Source organism: Peromyscus maniculatus, chromosome 5, assembly GCF_049852395.1.
Source record: "Peromyscus maniculatus bairdii isolate BWxNUB_F1_BW_parent chromosome 5, HU_Pman_BW_mat_3.1, whole genome shotgun sequence".
Classification (NCBI taxonomy): Eukaryota; Metazoa; Chordata; class Mammalia; order Rodentia; family Cricetidae; genus Peromyscus; species Peromyscus maniculatus.
Genome location: NC_134856.1, coordinates 60,904,234 through 60,928,686, shown reverse-complemented (window position 1 = coordinate 60,928,686; position 24,453 = coordinate 60,904,234). Strand labels below are relative to the sequence as shown.

At 46.6% G+C, this 24,453-nt stretch overlaps 1 protein-coding gene across 1 annotated transcript in view; it reads right to left on the bottom strand.

The window, feature by feature from the left end:
* Positions 1–16,369, bottom strand: part of Slc35f3 (solute carrier family 35 member F3) — a 250,999-nt gene extending 234,630 nt beyond the window's left edge. Inside the window, exons 1-2 of the mRNA XM_016001054.3 lie at positions 15,995–16,369; positions 15,440–15,669 (exon numbers count right to left, since the gene is read on the bottom strand). Of these exons, the coding sequence (XP_015856540.1) occupies positions 15,440–15,669; positions 15,995–16,047 (283 nt within the window). The 5' untranslated portion in view covers positions 16,048–16,369. The remainder of the gene's footprint in view (positions 1–15,439; positions 15,670–15,994) is intronic.
* Positions 16,370–24,453: the final 8,084 nt, after the last annotated feature.

Genomic DNA, 24,453 nt, shown 5'->3' with positions numbered 1-24,453 from the left:
AGAGCAGCCAGCCACTAGAAAGACTTCTTACCTCTTGGCATCCTTAGACTGAAAGGGCCGAGCTCCTGTCTCCACCCTGCCTTATCACTTCCTCTTTCTGTCCAGCCATATCACTTCCTGTTTCCTCTTCCTAAGTGCTGAGATTAAAGGTGTGTGCCTCCCAAGTGCTGGGATCAAAGGCACAAGATCCCAAGTGCTGGGATTAAGGTGTGTGCCACCACTGCCTGGCTTCTGGTGGCTAACTCTGCACTCTGATCTCCAGACAAGCTTTATTTGTTAGAGCACAGACAAAATATCACCACACATTAGGGTTACTGTTACTGTGATGAAACACCATGACCAAAAAGCAAGTTGGAGAGGAAAGGGGTTGTTTGGCTTACACTTCTAGGTTGCTGCTCATCATCAAAAGAAGTCAGGACAGGAACTTAAGCAGGGCAGGAACCTGGGGACAGAAGCTGATGGTGAGGCCATGGAGGGGTGCTGCTTACTGACTTGCTTCCCATGGCTTGTTCAAACTACCTTCTTATAGAACCCAGGTCCACCAGCCCAGGATGGGACCACCCACAATGGCCCTCCCCACCAATAACTAACTAGGAAAAATGCCTTACAGCTGGATCTTGTGGAGGTATTTTTCATTTAAGGCTCCCTTCTTTCCGATAATTCTAGTTTGTGTGTCAAGGTGACATAAGACTAGTCAGCACACTATCTTTTGCCTGTTATATATTTTATATTCTTCAAACACAAAGCCAAATGCCTTGGAGGATGTAGAAAGGTCAGTCATTAATCTTCCAGTCCTGTGCCACAGATGGAGGCATGTTCCAGTAGCACCATCTAACTAAGGACTTTACATAACCCTTCTGTCCCTACCACGGTGTACTTTACCATTAACCAGACAGCCATCTCTATGAACTTCCTGCACCTGGCATAATTTATGTCTGCTTCCAGAATGAGGGGTCCTTTGTGTAGGCCTATAGTTTTTGACGTCTTCTTTGCCACTTTGTACATTTCAGTCTTTTCCCACTGGGAGAATCTTTTGCAGGAGGGATGCTTTAAGTTCCAGGCCAGCCTGGGCTACAGAGTGAGACTCTGGTTCAGAAAGACAAAGCAGAACCGAACAATCCCAGAGAGGATAGGATTCTTGTTAAAACCTTCTACCCTGGGCATCCCCAACAGACACAAGGAAACCACTGGAGGGGTGGACATGCTTTTTTCTTCACTGTGGGGACAGTTTCACAGGTGCACCTGCTCAAACTCATCCAATTGCATATATTAATCCTGTGTCGAGTTTTCTGTGATTCAATGAAATCATTTTTTTAAAATGCAGTTTAAGGAGGATTGTGAATGTGAGGCCAGCCTGGACAACATACATATCAAGACCTTTGAGTAAGAGATAAAAAGCAATGATCCCCACAGGTTAACTATCAGCAGGCCCAAAGATAATGGTGCATGAAAGTACTCTTGATATAATTCCCTGACAGGCATTCTAATAGCACCAAGAGCTTGAGCAGAGACGCTTTGTTAGGAATCAATCCTGGGCTAAAACTGTGGATTTCTGACCATCATTGAGCATTCAACTTGTAGACTCACTGATTTTAAAGTCTCATCACAATGTATCTGATTGAGTCCACAAACATGTCAGCCACTGCTCTAGATGCCCGAGGACTGCTAGGTCCTGTCTCTCTGGAGATTTCCCTAACTCACCTTGCTATAGTGGGATGGCATCACATTGAATCAATGATCACTTAGCCACAGTTGAGAAGACGAGTCTGTGTGCTTGTTCCTGTAGCAAAGTTAGTGTAAGACAACATCAACTCGGGTAATGCAGGTTTCCTGCAAAGGGTCTTAATGTACCTTGAAGAATGATGACTATCAGTACAGTCACTGAGGGGCAGAAACACCATAGCTACAGAAATGAGAGAAAGGCAGTCTCTCAGGGCCTCGGCACCTTAGTTACCTCCATATAAGGTGTGTGGAAAGAGAACAGTTTGCCTCCCTGACTATTTCAACTGCCTACGCTAAATGGAAGCACAGCATGCCAGTGTTTCTGGTGGTAGAGACTAGAGGAAAAAAAAAAAACAAAAAAAAACGAAGATAAATTTGTGTCCAGTAGAGAAGGGGCTGAGGAAGTGTTGAGAACTCTGGAGCGAGGTTTGCTCACTAGTAATACAAATTTGCGTGCCCTTTGACCCAGTAATTACATTTCTAAGAACCTATCTCTCTCTCTCTCTCTCTCTCTCTCTCTCTCTCTCTCTCTCTCTCTCTCTCTCACACACACACACACACACACACACACACACACACACACACACACACACACAAAACCTTCAGACAAACCCACAAGATAACTCAGAAATAGATGCACACATCTGCTCACTGCTTCTCAGTTCACAACGGCCGAGCTAGGGAACCAGCTTAGACAAATGGATAGATAAAATGCAATACACAAGAGTGCATACATTTGCATACACATGACGGAGTTTGACTCAGCCATCAAGGAGAGTGGAATTCTGTCATTTGCAGGAAAATGGATGGAGCTGGAGTCCACTAGGTCAGGTGAGATAAGCCAGACCGAGTAGCTCATGTCTCATGTCTTCTCCCACATGCAGAATCAAGATTTTCGTTTGTTAGTTGTGGGGTGACCTGAAGGTAGAAGGGGCACTATGAAAGCAGAAGAAGAAATCTAAGGGGGAAGACAAGAAAAGACGTTGCAATGTGTGTACCGTGAAAGCAGAGGGGGCACTATTCAGGGGAAGAAGGTCAGTCATGGGGGGTGGTCGGGAGGGTGTGTGACAGGGCAGTGGGAACAAATAAAAACAAGATTCGAGGTCCCCAATCTGGACATGTTTTTGTGTCTTAGGGCACAAGAGGCTAAACCAGCTGATGAGACGGGCTAGAAAATTTAAATTGCCAGAAAAGTAGATTTCCTTCATTAAAAGAACTGGGCAGCCTGCAATGCGTCAGTGCAAATGACACACTGTTGGAGGGAGAGTGACTTGTTCAAGGTTCAGAGGGAAGTAGAGGCAGGGGTTCCGTAGGCATGGATGGCTGTGTTGCTCTTCACTGTCAGCTTGGCGGGATTTAGAAGGACCTAGAAGGTGCTCCTCTAGGTGAGACTGTGAAGGTGTTTCTAAAGAGGTTTAACTCAGGAGGGGAAAGCATGCCCGAACGTGGGCAGCATCATCCCATGGGCTGGGGTCCTGGACTAAATAATAATGAGAAAGTGAGCTGAGCGCCAGCATTCATCTCTCTTTTTTCTGATGGTGGATGTCATGTGACCAACTGCCGCGTGCTCCTGCCGCCATGCATTCCCCACCATGACGGATTGTACCCTTAGAATGTGAGCCAAAAAAAGCCTTCCTTCCTTAAGTTGCTTTCATTGGGAGTTTCACCCCGGCAATGAGGACAGCACAAGGGTCCCAAGGGACCTTCCTCCATGTGGCAGCATGGCAGCAGTTCTTGGCTGCTGGGTGGTGGGTGGGATGAATCTCTTTCTTCCAGGGAACGCAGAGTCATGCCATTCTGCCAGCTTTTTTTTTTTAACTGAATTTTGATATAATAACCTGAGCTAAATACATATAACTTTTCCTCCCAAGCCTGAACTATGCTACACCAGTGACTAAAATGAAGATAGTTTCATTTCAAAAGTGTCCCCATTGCCAGGAAGCTTGGCATCTATTGCTTAAATCCACCAAATATTAAATTGTTGCCATGGCTTTTTGTGTGTTCTTTGATCTGTCTGCTGACACTTGTTTATGCAGAACTGTTTGAAAGCTCATCACAGACCTAGCATCCAGCCCTTTACCTGTTAAGGATGAGGGCAATCTCCCTTAAAACCATACTAAGGGTTATGAAGTCCAAGAAGATGGCCCTATTTTTTTTAAAAAAAAAAAAAATCCCATAAGCTACAGTAAGCAAATTTTCTAAATCGCCTCCAGAATTTTTTTTTTTAAATCATTCCCTGAAAGTCAGCCACCCAGGCAATGGCACATAGAAAAGGAGGCAGCCTTACACACAGCAGCCTGGGAAAGAGACCTCACACCCGGGAAGACAGCCAGGGTCTTGGCCTCTTATCTGGCTTTAGATGGCCAGGGGATCACAGTGCCTAAGCCACCTCCCTCTGTATATAGAAGCCGAAGGTCATGGTGAAATTAAGGGCATGACTAGGTCCTGACTCCAGTGACCTTAGACCTCTTAGTGAACAGGATAAGCTGGTGTCTCCCCAGAAACACAGCTTTCCTATGGGTTCAGGTTTTACATGCTCCTCACAAAGAAAAGAAAAAGAGGCAAACAATCAGGAAGACAGAAGCCTGCTAAATGACATCCCCATGAGCCCATCTCAGTCTGCACTGGCACTCAGCGAAGTCTTTCAGTCCCAGATGCACACACCTGTGGAATGTGACTCCAGGATCAACTAAAGCAAGGAGCTGCCAATCAAGGATGCTTGGGTTTCAAAGATAAACGGATATTCACTTAGAAACTACACTCCCATCGAGTCAGTCTCACTCCCAACAGTGAGAATCACTTCAAAGATGACATCTCTGGACGTGGGCGTTCTCACCTAAAGGAACTGGAGAAAGTATGACCACAGGATGCACAGCCACCCAGGTGAGAACAGGGTGCAGGACGTGCATCACAACCTGCATGAATTCCTGCTGATGTTCTTCCTCACAGACCCCCAGTTAGAGAAGAAACAAGTCTCAGGCTAGCTTTGTTAGGTTCTGCAAAGGAAACTGTCGCATGCAGCTGAAAACATCAGCAAAGAAAATGGAGCTTAATTTCATTGACCCAGTCAAAAATCTTTGCTGTTGCATGATTTCATGAGAAAGAGGAAAATGCTTGATCTTTTAGGCTCTGCCAACAAATTAGAATGTTGTTTACAGCACAAGAAAGAAAGTTAACAGGAGAAGAGAGAAAATGAGTTCACTGAAGCTTAAACCTCCACTTGAATGAGGGTGCTGGCAGGAATCTAGGGGAATCTTAGAGCTTGATCCATGGAATGGATGGGACTTGAACCTTGGAGAAAGACAGAAGAGCAAGCTGAAGGAAGAAAGGGATGGGAAGGGCCCTCAAGCTGGAGGTCTGCTAAGTGGACTCTGGCTTGGATGTTTTATGGAGCCCCTGGATCCCCTCTTCCCCATTTGTTCTGTTAGGTACCCACGCCCATGCCTTTCTGTTCTCTGTCCTGACAATGTCTTCTGGGAACAAGAAACTGTAATCTCAGGGACCCTGCTGGCTTTCCCTGCCTACCTATGTCCCTCTAACTCAGGTTCTTCAACCCTTTAATACAGCTCCTTATGTTGCTACTTCATAAGTGTAATTTTGCTACTGTTATGAATGGCGGTATAAATATCTGTGTTTTCCAATGGTCTTAGGCAACCCCTGTTAAAAGATTGTTAGATGCCCGCAAGGGGCTGCGACCCCATTGGTTGAGAATCATTGCTCTAACACTTTCTCACACTGAGTCTAACTAGTTATGATACAAGAGAGTATTTTGTACTATTATTTATATAATACAGAGATTAGTCTGTAGTTGGTCAGTATTGATCCAAATTAACCCCAAGACATATATGTATATGGCATGTAGTGCACTTATGAGATGACCCAGAACAAGAAAAGAATGTATGGGACCTATCCAATTTATAGATTGAGATGTGAATGTACCTCATGTACAACACATGTTGACCTTAGGAATGGATGGGATAACTACCCTGCAGAAGCAGTGGGGGTCTTTAATGACTGAATAAATGAATAATGATGATGATGGTAGATAGATCTGTGAGTGAACAGGTATGCATTTGCAAGTAAAAGGATATTTATATGTTGTTGCTTTGTCTGCTTTGAAAGGATTCACAAAAGACTTGCTCCATAGAAGTGTCTGGAATCCTATGAAGTCATTTTTCTGAGACTTCTCCTTGGTTTAGACTTCTCAACAACGACGACGATGACGATGATGACGATGATGAGGCCAGGCAGAAAAGCCTGTGTGTGTGTGTGTGTGTGTGTGTGTGTGTGTGTGTGTGTGTGTGTGTGTTAGTTTTCTGTTGCTGTGAGGAATACTCGAGAAAAAAAAGTGTCTTAAGGGAGGAAAGATTCCCACTGGCTCACAGTTCTGAAGGCTTGAGGTCCATGCTTGGCTGCCCCACTATGCTTAGACTGTTGGAAAGGCAAAAACATCTTTGCAGAAGGGCTGGAAAAAAGCATCTCTCTTCCTGGCAGACAGGAGGAAGAGAGAAGGAAGGGTCCTCGGATAAAACTTCCAAGGCAGTTCTCAGTTTTTCCTTCCTTCAATTAGGCTTCCTAAACCTGGCAATGGTGCCATCAAATTATAAATCTATCTGTAGATTAGTCCAACCATTGATTGAATCAGCCCTCATGATCTTTTCTAAAGGCCCCTTGAGCTGAATGACAAGTCTTAAACACATGAGCCTTCAAGGGGGCATTTTACACTCAGCACAGCAGAAAATGCCCCTTTCTTCTACTCTCTGACCCTACACCGAAACTCCTCAAATGTATTCTGTGATAATCACTAGATAAACGTTGTCTATGACAGAACAAACATACTTATACATCTATAGCACCACATTCCCTGGGGTGTTAAGAATAAATTCTAGGGGCTGGAGAGGTGGCTCAGTGGTTAAGAGTATTTATTGCTCTTGCAGAGGACCTGGGTTTGGTTCCCAGTACCCACACTGCTGCTTTAACCCTCTATAATTCCATTCTAGAGGATCAGCACCCCCTTCTGGCCTCTAAGGACACTGCATGCAAGCATGGTGTACAGGAATAACATTCAGGCAGAACATCCACACATATAAAATAAAACCAACAATTTTTTTAAAAGAGATTAAATTCCAATGACTTAAATATTTTATATGCACCCAACTACTGACTTTAAAAATATATCTACTGCACAAAATCAGATAACCTCTGAAATATTTCGTGTTCAATATTTGATAAATTGCTGACAGAATGAGACAGTGTGGATAGGCTCTTGAAGTTTGCTATTCTGGTTTACAATATTTGCATAATCTTCAAAACATTTCTTAAGGCAGTTTTGTGTGTGTGTGTGTGTGTATGTGCATGTATGCACCCACATGTGCATGTATGTATGTGTGCATGAGGAGACTAGAGGTTGACAATGGATGTTTTCCTCATGCTTGTGCAGCAAACAGTTTACCGACTGAGCCATTTTCCCGACCCTCTTAGGTGAATTTTGGATAGAGAGAAGAAAGAGGAGGAGGAGGAGGAGGAGGAGGAGAAGGAGGAGGAGGAAGTCATTCCTTGGTATTGAATGATAGCACAATGTACACCCATCATGAAAATGTTTATTAAACTCCCACACATGCACAGCATGAACGGAATGTTGCCCAAATGCAACCCTTTCATGTCCACCATCGTAACTGTATCCACTCTTAGAAAGAAGGCGGAATTTTATGTCTTTACTGAAAATGGGCTAGCTCAGTTTCTAAAATGAGATACAAGAAACCTGAGCTGACATACACTAGGAAGCACTTTCTTCCCTGCCTTGAATAAAACTTTTAGAACATACTGGATTTTTATAGACTCTATTATTGCCAGTAGATAGTGAGGAGGATAAAAATAATTTCTTAACAGATTCAGATCTAGTCCAGTATCAGAGAAGATACAGCGCACTGCCTAGGAGAAGATTTGAATGTCACAGGAAAACATTTGTCAAACCAGGAACCTGTCTGAGAAGTTACACTGAATAAACAGTTCAGCATCCAGGAGTCCCAAACAGCCTGTAGCCTTCTGGGCTACAAACCATCTTAGTGAAGCACTGTATCCCCTACAAGCATCTTACACCAAAGCTACCCCAAGCTGCGAAGAAGAAACATTTGTGGCCATGCCCTAGGCAGTTGTTCAGAGGTTTGCCGCCATCACTCACCCAAATAACTTACCAACCTCCTAATCGTGGGGTCCTTTTGGGATTCTGCAGTCACGCCCTCCCTCCACTGATAGGTGCACACTGACTAATGCGGTGGACCAAACATCATGGGGAAAATATGTGCCGGTCTGGGAAGAGAGCTCAGTCAGCAGAGGGCTCATCATGCAAACATGAGGAGCAGAGTTCGATCCCCTGGACCGGTGTAAAAAGGCCGAGTACAGTGGAATATTCTAGTAATCCCAGCCCTTCGGGCATGGAGACAGGTGGATCCCTGGGCCTCACTGATTAGCCAGTCTTGCCCACTTGATGAATTCTAGGCCACCAAGAGGCACTGTCCCAGAAAGAAAGGGGGCAGTACATGAAGAACGACACTTGAGGTTGTCCTTTGGCCTCCACATGCAAATACTCACATGTGCACGTGTATACACACACACACACACACACACACACACACACACCTATTAATGCCTTGACATGGGGAAAGCAAATACTTAATTCACCTGGTGTGCCCGAGTATCACTGGGGTGCCCTGGGGCTCTGTGCCTAAGTTATTTCAGAAGCCCAAGCCCGTAGTGGTTTCTGCCTTCCAGTTAAGCATTCTTTGGTCTGTGAGGTGGTGATTGTCACTGTCCACTTGACTGGAGTTAGAATCACCTAAGAGACTGAGGCACCCCTCTGGGTGTGCCTATTAGTACAATTCCAGAGAAGATTAAAGAGGGCGGGTTACTGATTGTGGGGGAATACCACCCCATGGGGGGTCTGTATGGAATACAAAGGGGTGGTGGGAAACCAGCAGAGTGCCAGCTCCTCCCTCTCTCTGCTTCCTGGCCCATGATGTGAGCTGCTTTGCTCTGCCCTGGTGGTGCTGAACCCGGCACTGAAATAAACACTTCCTCCCTCGGGTTGTCCATGCCACAGCAAGGAGACCGGTGGAACTGGTACAGCATGTCTTCTCCTGCGTGGACCTGAGGAAAAAATGGCCCAAGAACCTTCTCCAGGGAGAAGCCCATAACCACACCAAATAAAATCTGGTTTCTGCTCACAGGACATGGGGACAAGGGGGCTGTGACATGAGAGCAACAGTATCTTGGGGACTTGGAGGAGCTTCAACATGACCTTCATTTAGGAGAGAAAAAACGAGACAGACCCAGGAAGCAGCATGGCTGTCTTGTGGCCCCACACACCTGCTGGCATCTCTAGTCCTCTCTCCCCTGCTTCCCACCCACACAGACAGAGAAGAACCACTTCACATCTCCTTCATTCCTGAAACCACCCCAGACTTGACCACAGCCTCTTGGTTTGGCTTGCTTGCTTAACGGAGCTTCCCTGTTTCCTGGGCTTTCTGTGAACTGTCAGCCTTTCAAAAGTGTCTTGGCCTGGTGGGTCTCAAGAAGAAGGCTATAGGCTTATTTCCCTCCCCCACTTTGTAGATGGAACACCAGAGGTCGAGAGTGGTGAGTGACAGGCACACAGCTGGGATCTCAACCACATTAGTCCTCCTTAACCACGCCAAAGGACCTGTGAGTGTCCCCTCAGTGGCAGAGCTGTCCTTCAAGTGAGCCTCATCATACACTAAGGAAGGTGCTCAGCAAAGGTCAGTGGCTTGTACACAGATAGATTCACTATTTTAATACAACTCACTGGACTGTTTCCAGCAGCACAGAGAAATGGTCAACCAAGTGGTCGGTAAGCCTGGGAGAGACTTCCAAACAGGGAGACATTCCTGCGCAGTGGGAGAGCCTGGGAAAAGAGACTTCCCTGGAGACCAGAGTGAGCCCCTCACCCGATTGGAAGGGTTTGTGTCACCTAGCTGACTATCACCTGAGGGAGGTGGGGAGCATGGGACTTCCTGAAAAGCTCTGCGTGTGTGTGTGTGTGTGTGTGTGTGTGTGTGTGTGTGTGTGTGTGAATTTGTGTGCGCGCGTGTGTTCCTGCATGCATGTATGGAGGCCAGTGCTTCACTTGGCCGTCTTCCCCAATCACCCTGTGGTGGTTCTTCCTGGTTGTCAACTCTGTCTGGAATTAACTGAAACCCAAGTGACAGGGTACACTTATAAGGGATTTTTCTTAATTAAATCATTTGAAGTGGAAAGACCCACTATCAATCCAGATCTTTTGAGATGGGACTAATGTACCTTTAATCTGGGCCACACCTTCTGCTGGCAGCCTATATATAAAGGACATGGAAGAAGGAAGCTTGCTCTCTTTGCCGACTTGCTCTCACTGGCGAGTCCATCCTTTTACCGGCATTAACATATATTTCTTTGGGATCCCAGAGCATACTGAAGACCAGCTGAGACGTCCAGCCTCATGAACTGAACAGCTACTGGATTCTTGGAAAGTTCCATTGATAAACAGCCATTGTTGGACTAGCTGAACCACACACAGCCTGTAAGCCATTCTAATAAGTCCCCTTGGTCTGTATACAGAGATTCATTCTGTAAGTTCTGTTCCTCTAGAGAACCCTGACTAATATACACCCCCCACCTTATTTATTTAAGACAGAGTCTCTAACTGAATCTGGAGATCACCAATTCTGCTAGAATAACTGGCCAGTGAGCCCAGGGATGCCCCTGTCTCTGCCTCTCCAGTGCTGGGGTTACAGGCATGTGCTATCGTGACTGTCTTTCCATGGGTGTTGGGGATACAACTGGCTGAGCTATCTTCTTAGCCTCGGGTTCTGTGTACTCATTTTCAAAACTCAGAACACCTTAGTAAATATTTAACGTGTATTTATATTTGAGGACAAAACTTACTCTCTGACTGTGGTGGTTTGAATAGGAATGGCCCCCATAGGCTCATATATTTGAATGCTCGGGCATTAGTAAGTGAAACTACTTGACAGGGATTAGGAGGTGTGGCCTCATTGAAGGAAGTGTGTCACTGGGGGTGGGCTTCGAGATTTCAAATGCTCAAGTCAGGCCTAGTGTCTCTCTCTTCCTGCTGCCTGCCAATCTAAATGTAGACCTCTTAGCTAACTCTCTAGTGGCCGTGTCTGCCTGCCTGCTGCCATGCTTCCCACCATGATGACAATGCACTAAACCTCTGGAACTGTAAGCTAGCCTCCATTAAATGGTTTCCTTATAAGAGTTGCCATGGGCATGGTGTTTCTTTACAGCAATAGAAAGAACTTTGATGAAGGCACTGACATGTGAGAAAGTGCTGTGTTCCAATGATGCTCAGACATGCCACCCACCTGCTCTTTCCTGTGGGTCTTTCATCTCTTCTATTCCATATCATCAGTTCCATTTAGAAGAGCATATTACAAGCAAATCATCAGTCTCTCAGAGCTGGCCATTTCTGAGCTGCTAATTTGATTGGTGTTATTCTGAAGGGTTTGGTCACACAGAAGCTACACTGTAGTGACTTCAACCATACTGTACACCTCATTGTGCATGAAGCTCTGCTAGCAGTCTATGCACACAGATCAGTCTGAAATGGTGTGAAGTAGCCATTTTTTTTTTTTAGTTAAAGTATTCCATCCTGGAGGGAAGCTCCTTGAGACAAGCAAAGTTCTTAAAGAAAGCTCATTAAGACTCAGGAAATCTAGAAGGGAGTTTCTTAAGATCCAGGAAGTAAGCAACTCAAAAGTCTCAGGAAGTCCCTCAAACTGAGCAGATTCACAAAGCTCCTCCTTCCCTAAGCTTATAGAAATAGGAGGGACTGAGGGGACTCAGACTAGTCCAGAACATGGAAGAGACTCTCTGACCTGCTGACCTGCCTGCAAGTTCTGCAGAAGGCACCAGGGATGCAACTCATCCCCTGCATGCTCCTGGCCCAAGTTCATACTGACCATGGCTGAGGGGAGTGAGCTAGAGATGGGCAGCCTGTGGGGACTAGCCTGCCTTCCACTCTATGGATGGCTTAACACTAAACTCACCAGCGTTCTAAAATTAAATCATTTTCATCTCAACATGCTAGCGCTGCTCAAGTTTATCTCAACACGCTAGCACTGTGTGGTATTAATGAGTGCGTATAAAAGCGATCAACCCTCTTTGGAGTGTTTTAGACCCCAGGCACTTTGTGAGGAGACCCAGAAGAGAATTCTGCACAGTGAGGCATGACTCCATTCTCCACATAGCTATTCCTAAAATGTGCTTCTATTAGGAAAGTGTTTGAGAGCGTACCATGCAGAAGCCATTAGGGAACCCTTTGATGAAGTGAAATGTCCCTGCTCAGTGTAAGCATGATTTCTTAGTCTCTCCCGAATTGGCCTCACTGTAGCTGTTGGTTTAAGGCAATCTGTGTCATCCTTGCTTCTGGATGAAGGTACACCCATGCTAGAAACTTCATCTTCCACTGCCCGGCTCTGTGTCTTGTCATAGAATGAGTAGTGAAGAAGTACCAGAAGGTTCCATCTGGAATCTCAAGGTGTGCTATTTCCCTGTGCAGATAAGCCACCAATTCCCAACCATGCCAGGTGCTGCAGGCTGCCTGTCCACATATACACGGGGCACTCCCAACTGTGGCCCCCTTTCTTCCTATCTAACCTCTCTCCCAACCCATGTCTACATCAGAGAAGGAAGCAGAAGGAAACATCTGAAAACATCCCAGTTACTCATTTACCTCTTCTCTGGCCTGTGGTACAGAGGCAAAGGATGCTGTTAGGAGAAGCTGGAGAACTCTCTACAAGCTATCATCAACCTAAACCAAGTAGGGGACCCATGGGAGCAGCAGGAACATCCAGCACCATGGAGTATTTAGAAGGCTGCTTATTCTGATTTGATCCATCACAAAATCCCAAGGAATGAATGATCTAAGGGGACCAGAAAGATGAAGAGAACCCAGAGGCCATGCTTCTTGGGGTGCAAACTTAGGGCTCAGAGTAACCAAGTAGTTCTGAACCAAAGGCTCACCCCGCAGAGGATATCTGTCTGTGCCTAGAAATATTCTGGTTGCCCACTGGGGGAAGACAGCAATCTTCTGTCATCCAATGAGCAGGAGCCAGGGATACTGTTGAACACTGGCAGCCCCCATACAACAAAGAATCATCTAGAAAGCATCAACAGTGCCAAGGTTCAACAGCTTGGGGCTAAACCAAAGCTTAACAACCAGAGTTTTGTTTTAGTAGCTCGGTGGGTAAATATTTGTCTTGGAGGCATTGGGGCCTGAGTTCAATACCCAGAACCCACATGAAAAGGCAGGGTGTGGTGTCACCTGGCCAAAATCTTAGCCTTGGCGAGGTGCAAACAGGTCAGTTTCCTGGGGCTTGCTGGACAATCAGCCTAACCTACTCATCAAATTCAGGTTTGTGAGAGACCCTGTCTCAAAAAACAAGTGGACAGCACTTGAAGAATGACACCAAAGGCGCGCGCGCGCGCGCGCGCGCGCGCGCGCGCGCGCGCGCGCACACACACACACACACACACACACACACACTTCACTTTGTAATCACTGTCAGTTCTAGTTTGTTGAGTTCATGTATTAGACAACAAGCTAAGCGGTGAACTGGCATCCACAGACGGACAGGCCTCTGTGTTATTATTTTCGGAGTTGGGTAGAAATGGCAAACAGCAGAGCGCTGCCCTAAAACCTCTTCTGCTGCATGAATAAAACATCAGCGCCTCTAAATTTAAACTTAAAGCCAATTAATTCATCAAAATGTCACTTGTCACCTAAAGCATTTTAGTAGCAAGGAAATACCTTGGAAGAAGAAAGAATCCTCACAGGGTGAGAGGGAATGGAGTGAGGGTGTTGTCCACAGGGCAGGAACCACCGTAGCCTTATCTACTTCCACTAATTCCTTCAGAGGGAATTATGTGTTGGGAAAATGGTGTTTAGGAATATTGTTGGTGGCCCAAGAGACTCACTTTTTATGTGGCCTTTCCTGGGTCTTACTATAAAGTATGTTGAGGACAGACATCATACCCAATAGCTGCTCACCAGCCCCCAAAGTCACAAACCTCAGCCCTGGCTTTCACAAAGTGCATAGAGCCAGGGACACGTGGAACCATAAAAATAAACCTTGTTATGACTTCAGGGGCTGAGAGATGACTTCTCAAAGCCTGTAATTTATGGTGTTGTCTTTAGTTATAAGAAAGCAGAGAATGTAGACACAAAACACAGAATATCTATTTTTCTAACAGAAGTTCCCAAAGCAGCAAGATTGGGGATCCTCTCCACACCCTCAGGAAAGCTGGGTTCTGAAAGGCTCAGCTTCCTGCTACCCCGTGCTGAATGGCTCTCAGGGACAGAGAACTCCCTTCTGCAATGGAAAGCCAGTACAGGCAACAGTCTTAGCAGCCCAGTCAGAGACAGGGAGACACAGGAGCATCCGAGAGCTTCATACTGAGTTACACACTATCTCCATGGACTTTTAAGGTCAAATCAGGCCATTGAAATCAAGCACTCAGATCCTGTGCTTTTGTTGCAAATAACAAAATGAACAAGTTCACAGCCAAGTGCTTGGACTAGAAGGTATTAAGAATAATTTAAGTAGAGACATACTCTTATTGGTGAATATTATTAAATTATAAAGCAAATGTCTAGTATTTCCCTAAAAACAAATACATTATGCTGTAATTTCTAGCGATAAAAGGTTAAAAAATCATTCAGAATTATCAAGCTGTTAGTCTAGACTTTCTTAGAAATGAATGAGTCATGCTCACTTCTTAAACCCACTGAGGGGGCAAGTTGCAATCTCTTTGCGGTGTCTAACTACAGAGGTATGATACAAGATCCTGATAATATCTCAAACAATATCCTGAGTTTGCTTCCAGCAGCGCTCTCTCTCTCTCTCTCTCTCTCTCTCTCTCTCTCTCTCTCTCTCTCTCTCTCTCTCTCTCTCTCTCTCTCTCTGTCTCCCCCTCCCTCCCTCCCTCCCCCCTCTCTCTCCCTCTCCCTCTCCCTCTCTCTCAAAGAAAACAGAATAAATGCCACCCAATAAGTCCTACCCGCATAGGTAATACCAAATAAGTCCTACCCCCATGGCTCATCACAGCCACCAAGGTCAGCAGCTGAAGCCCAGGGTAAAGTTTGAGATACCCCACCTGGCCCCAAGCACTCAAGATTTAGACACTTAAGTATCAAGAAGGATCCAAATAAAATCTTCGCACTTAGAACCCATGCAGCCCTAAAGCAAAGAGACACAGCCAGGTCCAATGAATCTTCACCGTTTGTGTCTGAGAGACATAGTTAAAATCCAGGCCGTCAAAGCCTGAGTTCTCTTGAGCAAACGGCACCAGGATCCAATCTGAAACCCACTCAGACAAGGACTCTGGTTCTCAGAAGCGTTTCTCATGGACAGCCACAACAGGCGTGCCCTCAGAATCACTTGAAGTGGACACGTGTCGTGCGGAAGACGGTAAAGATGTGTTTGGGAAGCAGAAAGCAGACAAAATGTAACAGAAAGCCTGCCCCCCCCCCCAGTGCCTTCAGGGCAGGAGAACTGCCTCCAGGCCCCTTTATTGAAGTTGCCAATCCTAGTGCAGGAGGGAGGGTGCAAGAGTCCTTCCCTTAGCTCTTCCCTGACTGCTGTGTCTCTGGCAGGGAGACCACCAGTGAGCAGGGAAATTACGTGGGGGGGGGGTGTCTTACTTTTGTAGCTGGTCGCCCAGGGCTGGTAGCCATAGTAGCCTGTGATGCGCAGGATCCGCTCCTCGATGGACGTGAGTCCCACCGGCCCGCTAGTGAGGTCCTCCACGGAGCGCGACCATTTCAGATCCTCCTTGATTGCCTCGTCCACCACCAAGTACTTAAGCTGCCGGAGCTGAGGGCTGATGTCGGACAGTCTCCGCGGGCTGACGTCCGGTGACCTCCTCATGCCACTGAGGTCGCGGGAAGGCGGGATGAGTCAAGGGCAGAGAAGGGGAGACATCAGTGAGGACCAGTGAGGGACCCATGGTTGCTCCCCTCGTGTGCTTGCCATATGCCCTGCTCCCGGGAACCTAGGCGTCGGGTCCCGCGCCCTCCCCTGGGCGCCTCGGGCAACGAGAGAAGTGGCGAGTAGCCAGGAAACGATGCTGAAACTTCCCCGGCTCAGCCCCACACGACCGTCCCTTCCTCCCTCCCCTAGCGTGGCAGTGCGGGCTGAGCAGATGCTGGGGACCACCTGCCCGCCGCCCTCCCGCTCCTGCGGCGGGCGCTACTCACACAGCGATGCTCTTGGCCCTGGGAGCGCCGCCGGGAAACTCTCTGATACCCATGGGCGGCGGCAGCGAGTGGCCCCAGGCGCCCAGATTGGAGCTGGAGGAGCCGCGGCCCGAGCTCCCCACAGCCGCTGCGAGGGTCCGGAAGCCCGTGGGTCGCCCGCAGCTCAGCCGGGCCACTCTAGGTGGGTCCCCGGCGCTGGCTGCCAGCAGCCGGTGGCAGAGCAGCGCCGCGCCCCCCGCCTGTCGCCGCCGGCGCCCTAGCACGCGCGATCGCGGACGCCCGAGCTCCAGAGAGCGTGCCCGGCAGTGCGCTCCGGAGCAACCAGAGAGTGAGGTTGTGGCGGCTCCGGCGCGCGTGGACCAGGCGGGGGCGCGCGTCCCGATCCCTGCCACCTGGTGTGTGCCGGCTTCGGGCTGGAGTTCTGCAACCTTAGGGCGCACGGGACTTGTCACAGCTCTGGCTTTCTGGTTTTGACACATGAGTCTCGATTTTTCACCCCCAACCCCCACACACCACCCCAAAGAGCAGCGCTACTCCGTAAGCAAAAACCAAACTAACCTGGCGTTTCACAGTGCACACTAAGTGGCCAAATAGACCAGGCGGTGAGTGCTGCTAGGTCAGGCAGTGTCCTCAGCTCACAAGCACAAGGAGTCTCTGCAGAGCCTCTCTGCCGCCCTAGTTAGCTTCCAATGAGTGCCTTGTTTCCAAGCCATTCCAGACCACCAAATCGCCCTCCATACCGCCGTTCTTCACTGAGCACGAATTTAGAAAATACACAGATATATAGAGAAGACTATAGCTTTATTGAGCCCCAAAAGATTGCTTTGAATTATAGCTAGACTCTACTCCAATAGTTTTTTTTAATGTAAGATCTACTTCCCCCAAAGAGATCAAAGTGCAGACACTACTTTATGTGTTGCTTTAAGAAAAGATATATTGTTCCTCAGTGAACTAGGAATAGACGGGAACCCACTTCTTCAACTTTGATAAAAAGAATTTACCAAGACTTGCTGCTTCCAGGTAAGGAACTACAACTCTTCCGCTAGGATGAGAGGCGACCAAGGGCTATCCTTGCTGTGCTCCACAGCATCTTACTGGGAGTCTGAGCCAATTAAATTACTCCAAAAAAGGGGGAATATAGTGGATGCCATTTCTAATGAACTAAAAGAAAAATGAAAATCGTCTTTGCAGATGGCAGCACTGCTGATGTAGAAAGTCCCAAAGGGTCAACCACAGAAATGTCTGGAGTTAATAACTCTGATAGACTTGATTGTCACTTGATGTGAGTTAGAATTACCATGGGAGCAAACCTTTGAGGAGTGGGAGTTTCTAGATGTGGGCTGCATTACTCCATGTGCTGGGTGGGCCCTGGGATGAATCAAAAGCAGAGAGTGAGCTGAGCACCCGTGTGCATCTCTCTCTGCTTCCTGACGATGGATGCCAGGTGACCAGTCACCTCATGCTCCCGCCACCATGGTGGACCGAGTGTCTTTTTAAACTGTGATTCCAATAAACCCTTCTTTCTAAAGTTGTTTTTCTCTACTATTTTACCATAGTAACACAAGGAGTAACTAATACAACTGGTTTTTTAAAAGGCTGAAAGAGTTAAAGTTAATGTACAAAACTTAGCCATTTTCCTATGTCCTTGCAATGTACAATTGGAATTTGAAGGGGGGGAAATAGTACTTTTCACAGGACTCCTAAAAATGCAAATTTAGAGATGAATCTAATATGTACAATATCTACATGAGGCAAATTACAAACTTCAAATAAGAGAAACAAAATTCAAAGTGAACAAACACATTGACCAAGGTGTCTCTGAACTTCAATGCATGCATATTCTTTTCTCAAGAATCTGCCTTCCCTGGAGTTTCTGGGTCAGTGATGGAAATGACCAGGTGGTGGGCCCATCTGGGTTCCTCAGTACTTCATTCATCATTTAATGATTTCAGGGTTGGGACCAGAACAATGACAGCCAGGCAGTCCAGGAGCATCAGTGTCAGAAGCAATTATATTCATTACCTGAAGGAGGTCAGGAGTTTAACATTTTCTATTCATAATAAGACCTCAAGGAATACACTTAATGGGCATAGTGTTGTGATCCAGGCTAATCAATGCCATTGCCCAATATGGAAGATAAACTGCATACATATTTCTACAACTTTTTAAAAACAAGATTTATTTTTATTTATCTGTCTTTGCCTACATTGTATGTAAATGCACCACATGCATGCAGTACCCATGAAGGCCAGGAGAAGACCTTGGGGGTTGGAGTTACAGACACTTCCCAGTTGCCATGTGGGCACTGGCTATAAAACTCAGGCTCTCTACAAGAGTAGCAAGTGCTATTGGGCATTGGCACCATCACTCCAATACTCTGTAGCTTATTCTTCATACCAGTAAATAAAACTCATAAACTTTTAAATATTACTTTATGGAGATACACTTTTTTTTCAATAAGAGAATGACTTGTTTTTCTGAAAATGTCCAGATGCCCCTGAAATATTTAGAATATACATGTCGATTTTAAAATTGAACTAAGTAAACATCTACTGAGGGCAGGGCAAGTACCAGGGTCTGGGAAAGAGGCTAGAAACACCAAAAATACAAGTGTTTTCTCCCCCCATGGAGTCTGCAGCACAATAGACAAACAAGTAACTGAAGACTGGCCAGTGTGGGCCTTGATCCTTGCATGTAGACTCTCTGGAAGCTGAAGGGCACGTTTTCAAGTCATCACCCTCACCTGGAAGGGAGGAGACCAAGATCAAGGGGATGTCAGAGATGCTTAGGTGAAAGACCAAACGAATGTTGAAAGCTAGAGATTTGCCTGTAGATGCAAAAGGAAGTAGAAGGAGAAGAGGGAGAAGATCCAGAGAAAAAGGAGCAGGGGAGGAAGCCAAGGAGGAGGGGACAAGGAGCGGGGAGAAGGGGGGGGTGAGGAGGAGGAGAAGTGGCGGGGATGAGCAGTATGGAAGGATATTAGAGAAGAAACATGCAGTGGTTGGAAAGTGTGCCTTGCCCAGGAACCTGTTTGGAGAGCATGATGGTATTCATTGTTAATGTCACAAAATCCATTCACCTGGGAGAAGGGACCTGAGACAGGCCTGTGGGGGGTTGTTTGGATTGTGTTAAGATGGGAAGACCTGCCCACAGAGAGTGGTGACATTCGCTGGCTGGGACCCTGAGCAGCAGAGGTGGAGAAAAGGAGCTGGGCAGCGTTCCTTCATGTCTCTCTGCTTCCTGATGATCTGTGAGCTAAAACAAACCATTTCCTCCTAAGTTACCGTTGTCAGAGTACGTTATCCCAGCAACTGGAAAAGGAGCAAGGACAGAAGGTACAGCATTCAGTAGGAAGTGGCACAGGCAGGGCAGCCTTACAAAAGGCTCCTCCCTTCCCAGAATCCTGGCTGGTTTCTTCCTACCTCCTTATCCAGAGTAATCCTCTCAAAGGCCAAAAAGGCCCTCCTCTGTGGAAAACTTTCAGGTGTTGCTTTCTTTAAATCCTTAGCCTTGCTCCACCCACCCGCCCCCAGCCTCTCATCCTGTAGTGATCTCCATCCCTCCATCCTTCCGGCCTCTCAGAGCCTGTGGACTCCCGGCCTCCAGAACAGAATGCATGATGTCATGCCGTCTCTGCCTGGAAGGCGGGTGCACAGCTGACCTCGAAGACCTTGTGATGCCCTCACCCACCTCACGTTTACTCCGAGTCCTCCCTCCAGGAAGCTTTCTCTGGCCCTGATGGAGTAGACTAGTTCCTTCCAACACAATTTTTAATACTCTTTATAACCCTTGTCAGGGCTTTATGACAAGTTCATTTACAGGGTTATTTGATTAATGTTTGTCTCCTTCACTCAGCTAAAAATTGTATGAGGCTAAGATTCCTCTGCCTTCTTCATGACCCTCCTATCTATCATAATGTCTGTATAGGCACTGCTCGTAAAAAACATTTCTTAAATAAATGAGCAAAGGGGAAAATGGAGAATGAAAGTACTTGAACAATAAGATGTGCAAGGGACGGAAGGGACACAATTTACAGAATTTATTTAGACTTTCTGTTCCTATCAGTTCCCATTTCTAGGCTAACACTGATTCACCTTCACAGGTTGGCAGGGACAGACTTCTGACTTCCCCATAGCTTATCTCTTTGGGGACTCCTACTTCAGCCTTCCTCTAAACCTCATTTTTCAGCTCAGACAGTATGCATAGCAACAAAATGCCCTGTTTTCTGAGTCAGTCGTGACTCCAAATGCCTTTTCTATTCTCAAAAAGTGCAACCTCAATGTTAGATAGTGTGTCCCAATTTTGGTACAAAGACATAGTTGTTATGATATGTGTCTCTGACATGCTTAAGGAAATTTTGCACATTATAATTGATGGGTGGATGGGTTGATGACTGACAGATTAATACATACATACTTACCTGGTTGTGTAGATGGATGATAGAGAGGTGGATGGATGGACACTCACACATGATGTGTTGTGTTTACTTCTTCCAATGAGTAGGAGCCTCCTTTGGGGACCATGTCTTTCATTTCTTTTTCTAATCCATGTAGCACTCAAAGCATAAGGGCATTCTGTTGGTGGATTCGTCAACAACATGGGGAATGCCGTAAGTTTCTGACATGATACAATTTTCATTAGGGAAGAAGTATTTATTGAGACTATGCAAATATTTGATTAGACTAGTTGCAATTGGTATCCTCAGCTGTGATCAGACCATGACTACAGTAACAACAGTGGCACGTGTGGGCTGGGGCAACAACCCAGTCACTGAAACATCGCATCGAGTTCAATGCACAGATCTCATTACAAAAAAAAAAAAAAAAAAAAAAAAAAAACCTAGGCTTAATGGCTCACCATTGTAAGCCCAGTGGTAAGTGGAGACAGACAGATCCCAGGTACACAATAGTCCATCAGTCCAGCTCCTTGGCAAGTTCCAAGTCAGAGAAAGATCCTGACTCAAAAAGAAAATGGAGCACATTAGGAAGGATACTTGAAGAAGTTTTCTGGTCTACACATGTGTGAAGCTACACACACAAAACAAACAAACAAACAAACAAAAAACACAAGAAATGGATGCAACCTAAATCTTGTGGGATAGCTTCTAGATCCAAAAAAGCAAAGGATAGGACAGCAAAGGCCCTGCAAGTGGACAGTCAGCTTTCTATGGTCACGAGCCTCTAGCTCCACCAGATGCACAGGAGTTACTTAATGGAGAGAGGGAATTTATGGACAAGAAACAAACAACAGAGGCAGACCTGAAGTCACATCTACGCAAGATTTTGGTGCACAGTTAATGCACATAGAACCCACTGGAAGTCAGCAAGCAAAGTTCCAGGAGAAACATATATTGAAAAGAGCCTAACTAAGAAAACTTTTCACTGCCAGACACCACTGGAGCTGGCTTGAGAGCAGGAAACAGCTGGAGAAGTTTTATAGGCCTTAGGGAGAGCCTCCACATCAACACTGACTCCATCATAGCCAAGGAGGGCAGTGGAAAAGGTTGACCTTGCGAAGGACAGAGCCAAGGGCCTTAGGGAGCCCTGGACAAGAATTTCTCCCTGCAGAGTTTAGTTAGGACTTGGCTAAAGAATAGGGAACTCTTCCAAAGCCAGCTCCACAGGGTTTCAGCGTTGCTGGGGACCAGCAACGTCTGCCTATTACTGGCCAATCTGTGGCTGTGATCTGGTCCTCGCTGCACTGTTATAGTTTGAGTGTGTGTACGGAACTAGATGACCTGTCCTTTTGCCAAAGATTGCTTTAGGCGGTCACTTCTGAATTTGAGAGATCAGAACACTGAAAACTGACAAGGCCCTGGGAGAGTCTGGCCTTGAAGCTTTTTGCTTCAAGGAAGAGGCCAGCATATTCTGGTGATAAAATGAGGATTTCTTCACTGGGTAGCAAGGATGTCACAGAACTATTTGTCAAAAGCTATCACATCTTTCTTGTATATCCTAACCTAGGCATAAAGATTGCATATCTGGGTCCCCTTAAAAGTGAGGCCAACTGATTCCAGCAGGGAGGGCAGTGAGCATGGTCACAGTATACAATACACTTGAAAGAAATTGCCTTTACACAACTCAACTTTATTTATATGAGTATACACCAATAAAAGATCTTAAAAGAAAAATGCAGCTGTATAAATGAAGTTCACAGTTCTGGAAGGATTCAGAGGGTCAGCAATTCCTTCTTGTGCTGCCAATAAAATACAAATAAAAGCCACGGTCCTCATTTAAAAATAAAAATTCAGGACTGCAGAGATGGTTCAATAGATGAGAGGAGTTGCTGCGTTACCATGCAGAAGCAAGTTCAAATCCCCAGCATCCATATGAATAATCAGGTATGGTCACTCACAGACTTGTCACCCCAGCGCGGTGGAGGTGGACGGGTGGGCAGAGACAGGAAGATCCCTGTGCCCACTGGCTGCCAGCTTAGCTCTAGATTCCAGGAGAGACCCTCTCTCAAGAGAACAAGGTGGAAAGTGATAGGGCAGGACACCCGACATGCTCCTCTTGCTTCCACAGACCAGAGATGAGAGCACTCCCTTACACAAGTGTGTGCACACTCCCCACCCCCACACACACACAACCTTCTCCGGTTGCCAATAATATCTACTACCCAAGTGTGCACTGTGTCTAGCTTGCAAAATTTCCACTTCCAACTGCCCATCCTAGGAGGCCTCCTCCTGCCACCCGGAATATGTCAAAATTGCTGACTCTTGTCAATCAATGTCAATTTTCCCTATAAGCAGACAGCTAGAGGCACAGAAACCTATTACAAAAAACAAAACCCATCAGCCTGTGCAGGCTGTTTTTGTATCCCACTTCACCTTCTGCTGCCCAGGCAGCCCATTTACAATTCCTAACAATTAAATTCAAATTTTCCACACGGATTTGCATAGTCAGTCAGTCTTGTTGCCTTGCTTGCTGAACATCCTCTCCAGTAAACTCTCTGAGAAAACTCTGAATAGCCACGAGGGTCTGGGAGTTATGGCCTCCCAGAAGCCTTTGCATTGATGGATGATTCAAAACTTCAGCTCTCGGTGTATCCCTTAAGGCAAGCAAATCTCTTTCCTTCTGAACGTTCTTTCACCTTTGTTTCTTTTTTTCCAATCATTCTCCCACTGATTCATTGAGGGAGGATGTTACAGAGTACAGTGGAGGATCAGCCGAAGTGGAAGCTGAGCTAGTTGGTCCACGGCCTCCAAGGGAAAGCCCAGCATCTCACCCCAGCCTTCAGCCTTGGGCCTGCTGGTGATTTATGCTTGCTGCTTTTTTTTTTTTTTTATCTGTCAGGCTCTGGGGAGCAACAACCTCCTCCATCATGGGCTGTCTGAGCCATTTCACTCTCTTAGGTCGTTTGGGGTTTGCAGCTGGAGTACTTCCAGGTCCCGCCTGCTCAGGCTCTGTGTTCTTCAGGACCTTCTGGCTGCAGGGGAAGTTGGTGATTGGTAGGTCACAACCTTTCTTTTAACTTTTCTGCAGTGTTGCTGCTAAGAACAGAAACATCTTGCCACTGGAGCTGTGTGTGAGTGCACAAACACACAGGCATGGCTTTGATAGCCTGCTAGATTACCATAGCCATGGTTTGGATTTTTTCAGTATTTTATTTTATTTTTTAATTATGTGTTTTTGTGTGAGGGATGGGGGCGCATATATACGCCTGAGTTGCAGTGCCTTCAGAAGAGGATACCAGATTCCCTGGAGTTGGAGTTAATGGCAGTTCTGCATCTCCTCTCATGAGTGCTGGGAACCGAACTCAGGTCCTCTAAGAACAGGAGCCGTTCTTAACTGCTGAGCCATCTCTCCAGACTATTTGGGATATTATTTTTATGTATGTCTGTGTGCACGTGAACACAGGGAGTGGAGAACATACCGAGGCCACAGGCCAACATCAAGTGTTTTCCTCAACCCTGCTCCACCCTATTTTAGGAGACAGGTTTCTCACTGGACCTGGGTTAAGCTGGACTTAGTAGCCCACAAACCCCAGGGATGCTTTCTCTGCCTCCTAACCCTGGGGTTAAGATGTGTACTGCCACACTTAGCTTTTTATGCTTGTGCTGGAGGCTCAAACTCATGTCCCCATGGTCTGCATGACAAGTGCTTTCCAGGCCGATCCATCTCCGAGGCCCACCATTTAGATTTATGTTTTCTCAGGTGTAAGTGTTAAAGGCTTGGTTGTCAATCGACAGCGCTGTTGGAGGGTGTGCTCTTTAGGAGACATAGTGGAAGGAGAGAGGGAAGGAAGGATGAAAGGAGGGAGGGAGGGAGGTCCTAAGGGGGTGTCATTGAAGGGAGTTTGGGGGCCCTGGCCCTTCTTCCTCCCCCTCTTTGTCCCCTCTTCTCCCTCACCACCATCATGTTCTCTTTCTCTCCCTCCTTCCCGGCTGCCCCGAGAGGAGCAGCTTTGCTGACACACACTCCCAACCTTGATGCACAGAGTTACCACAGCTCTAAAGC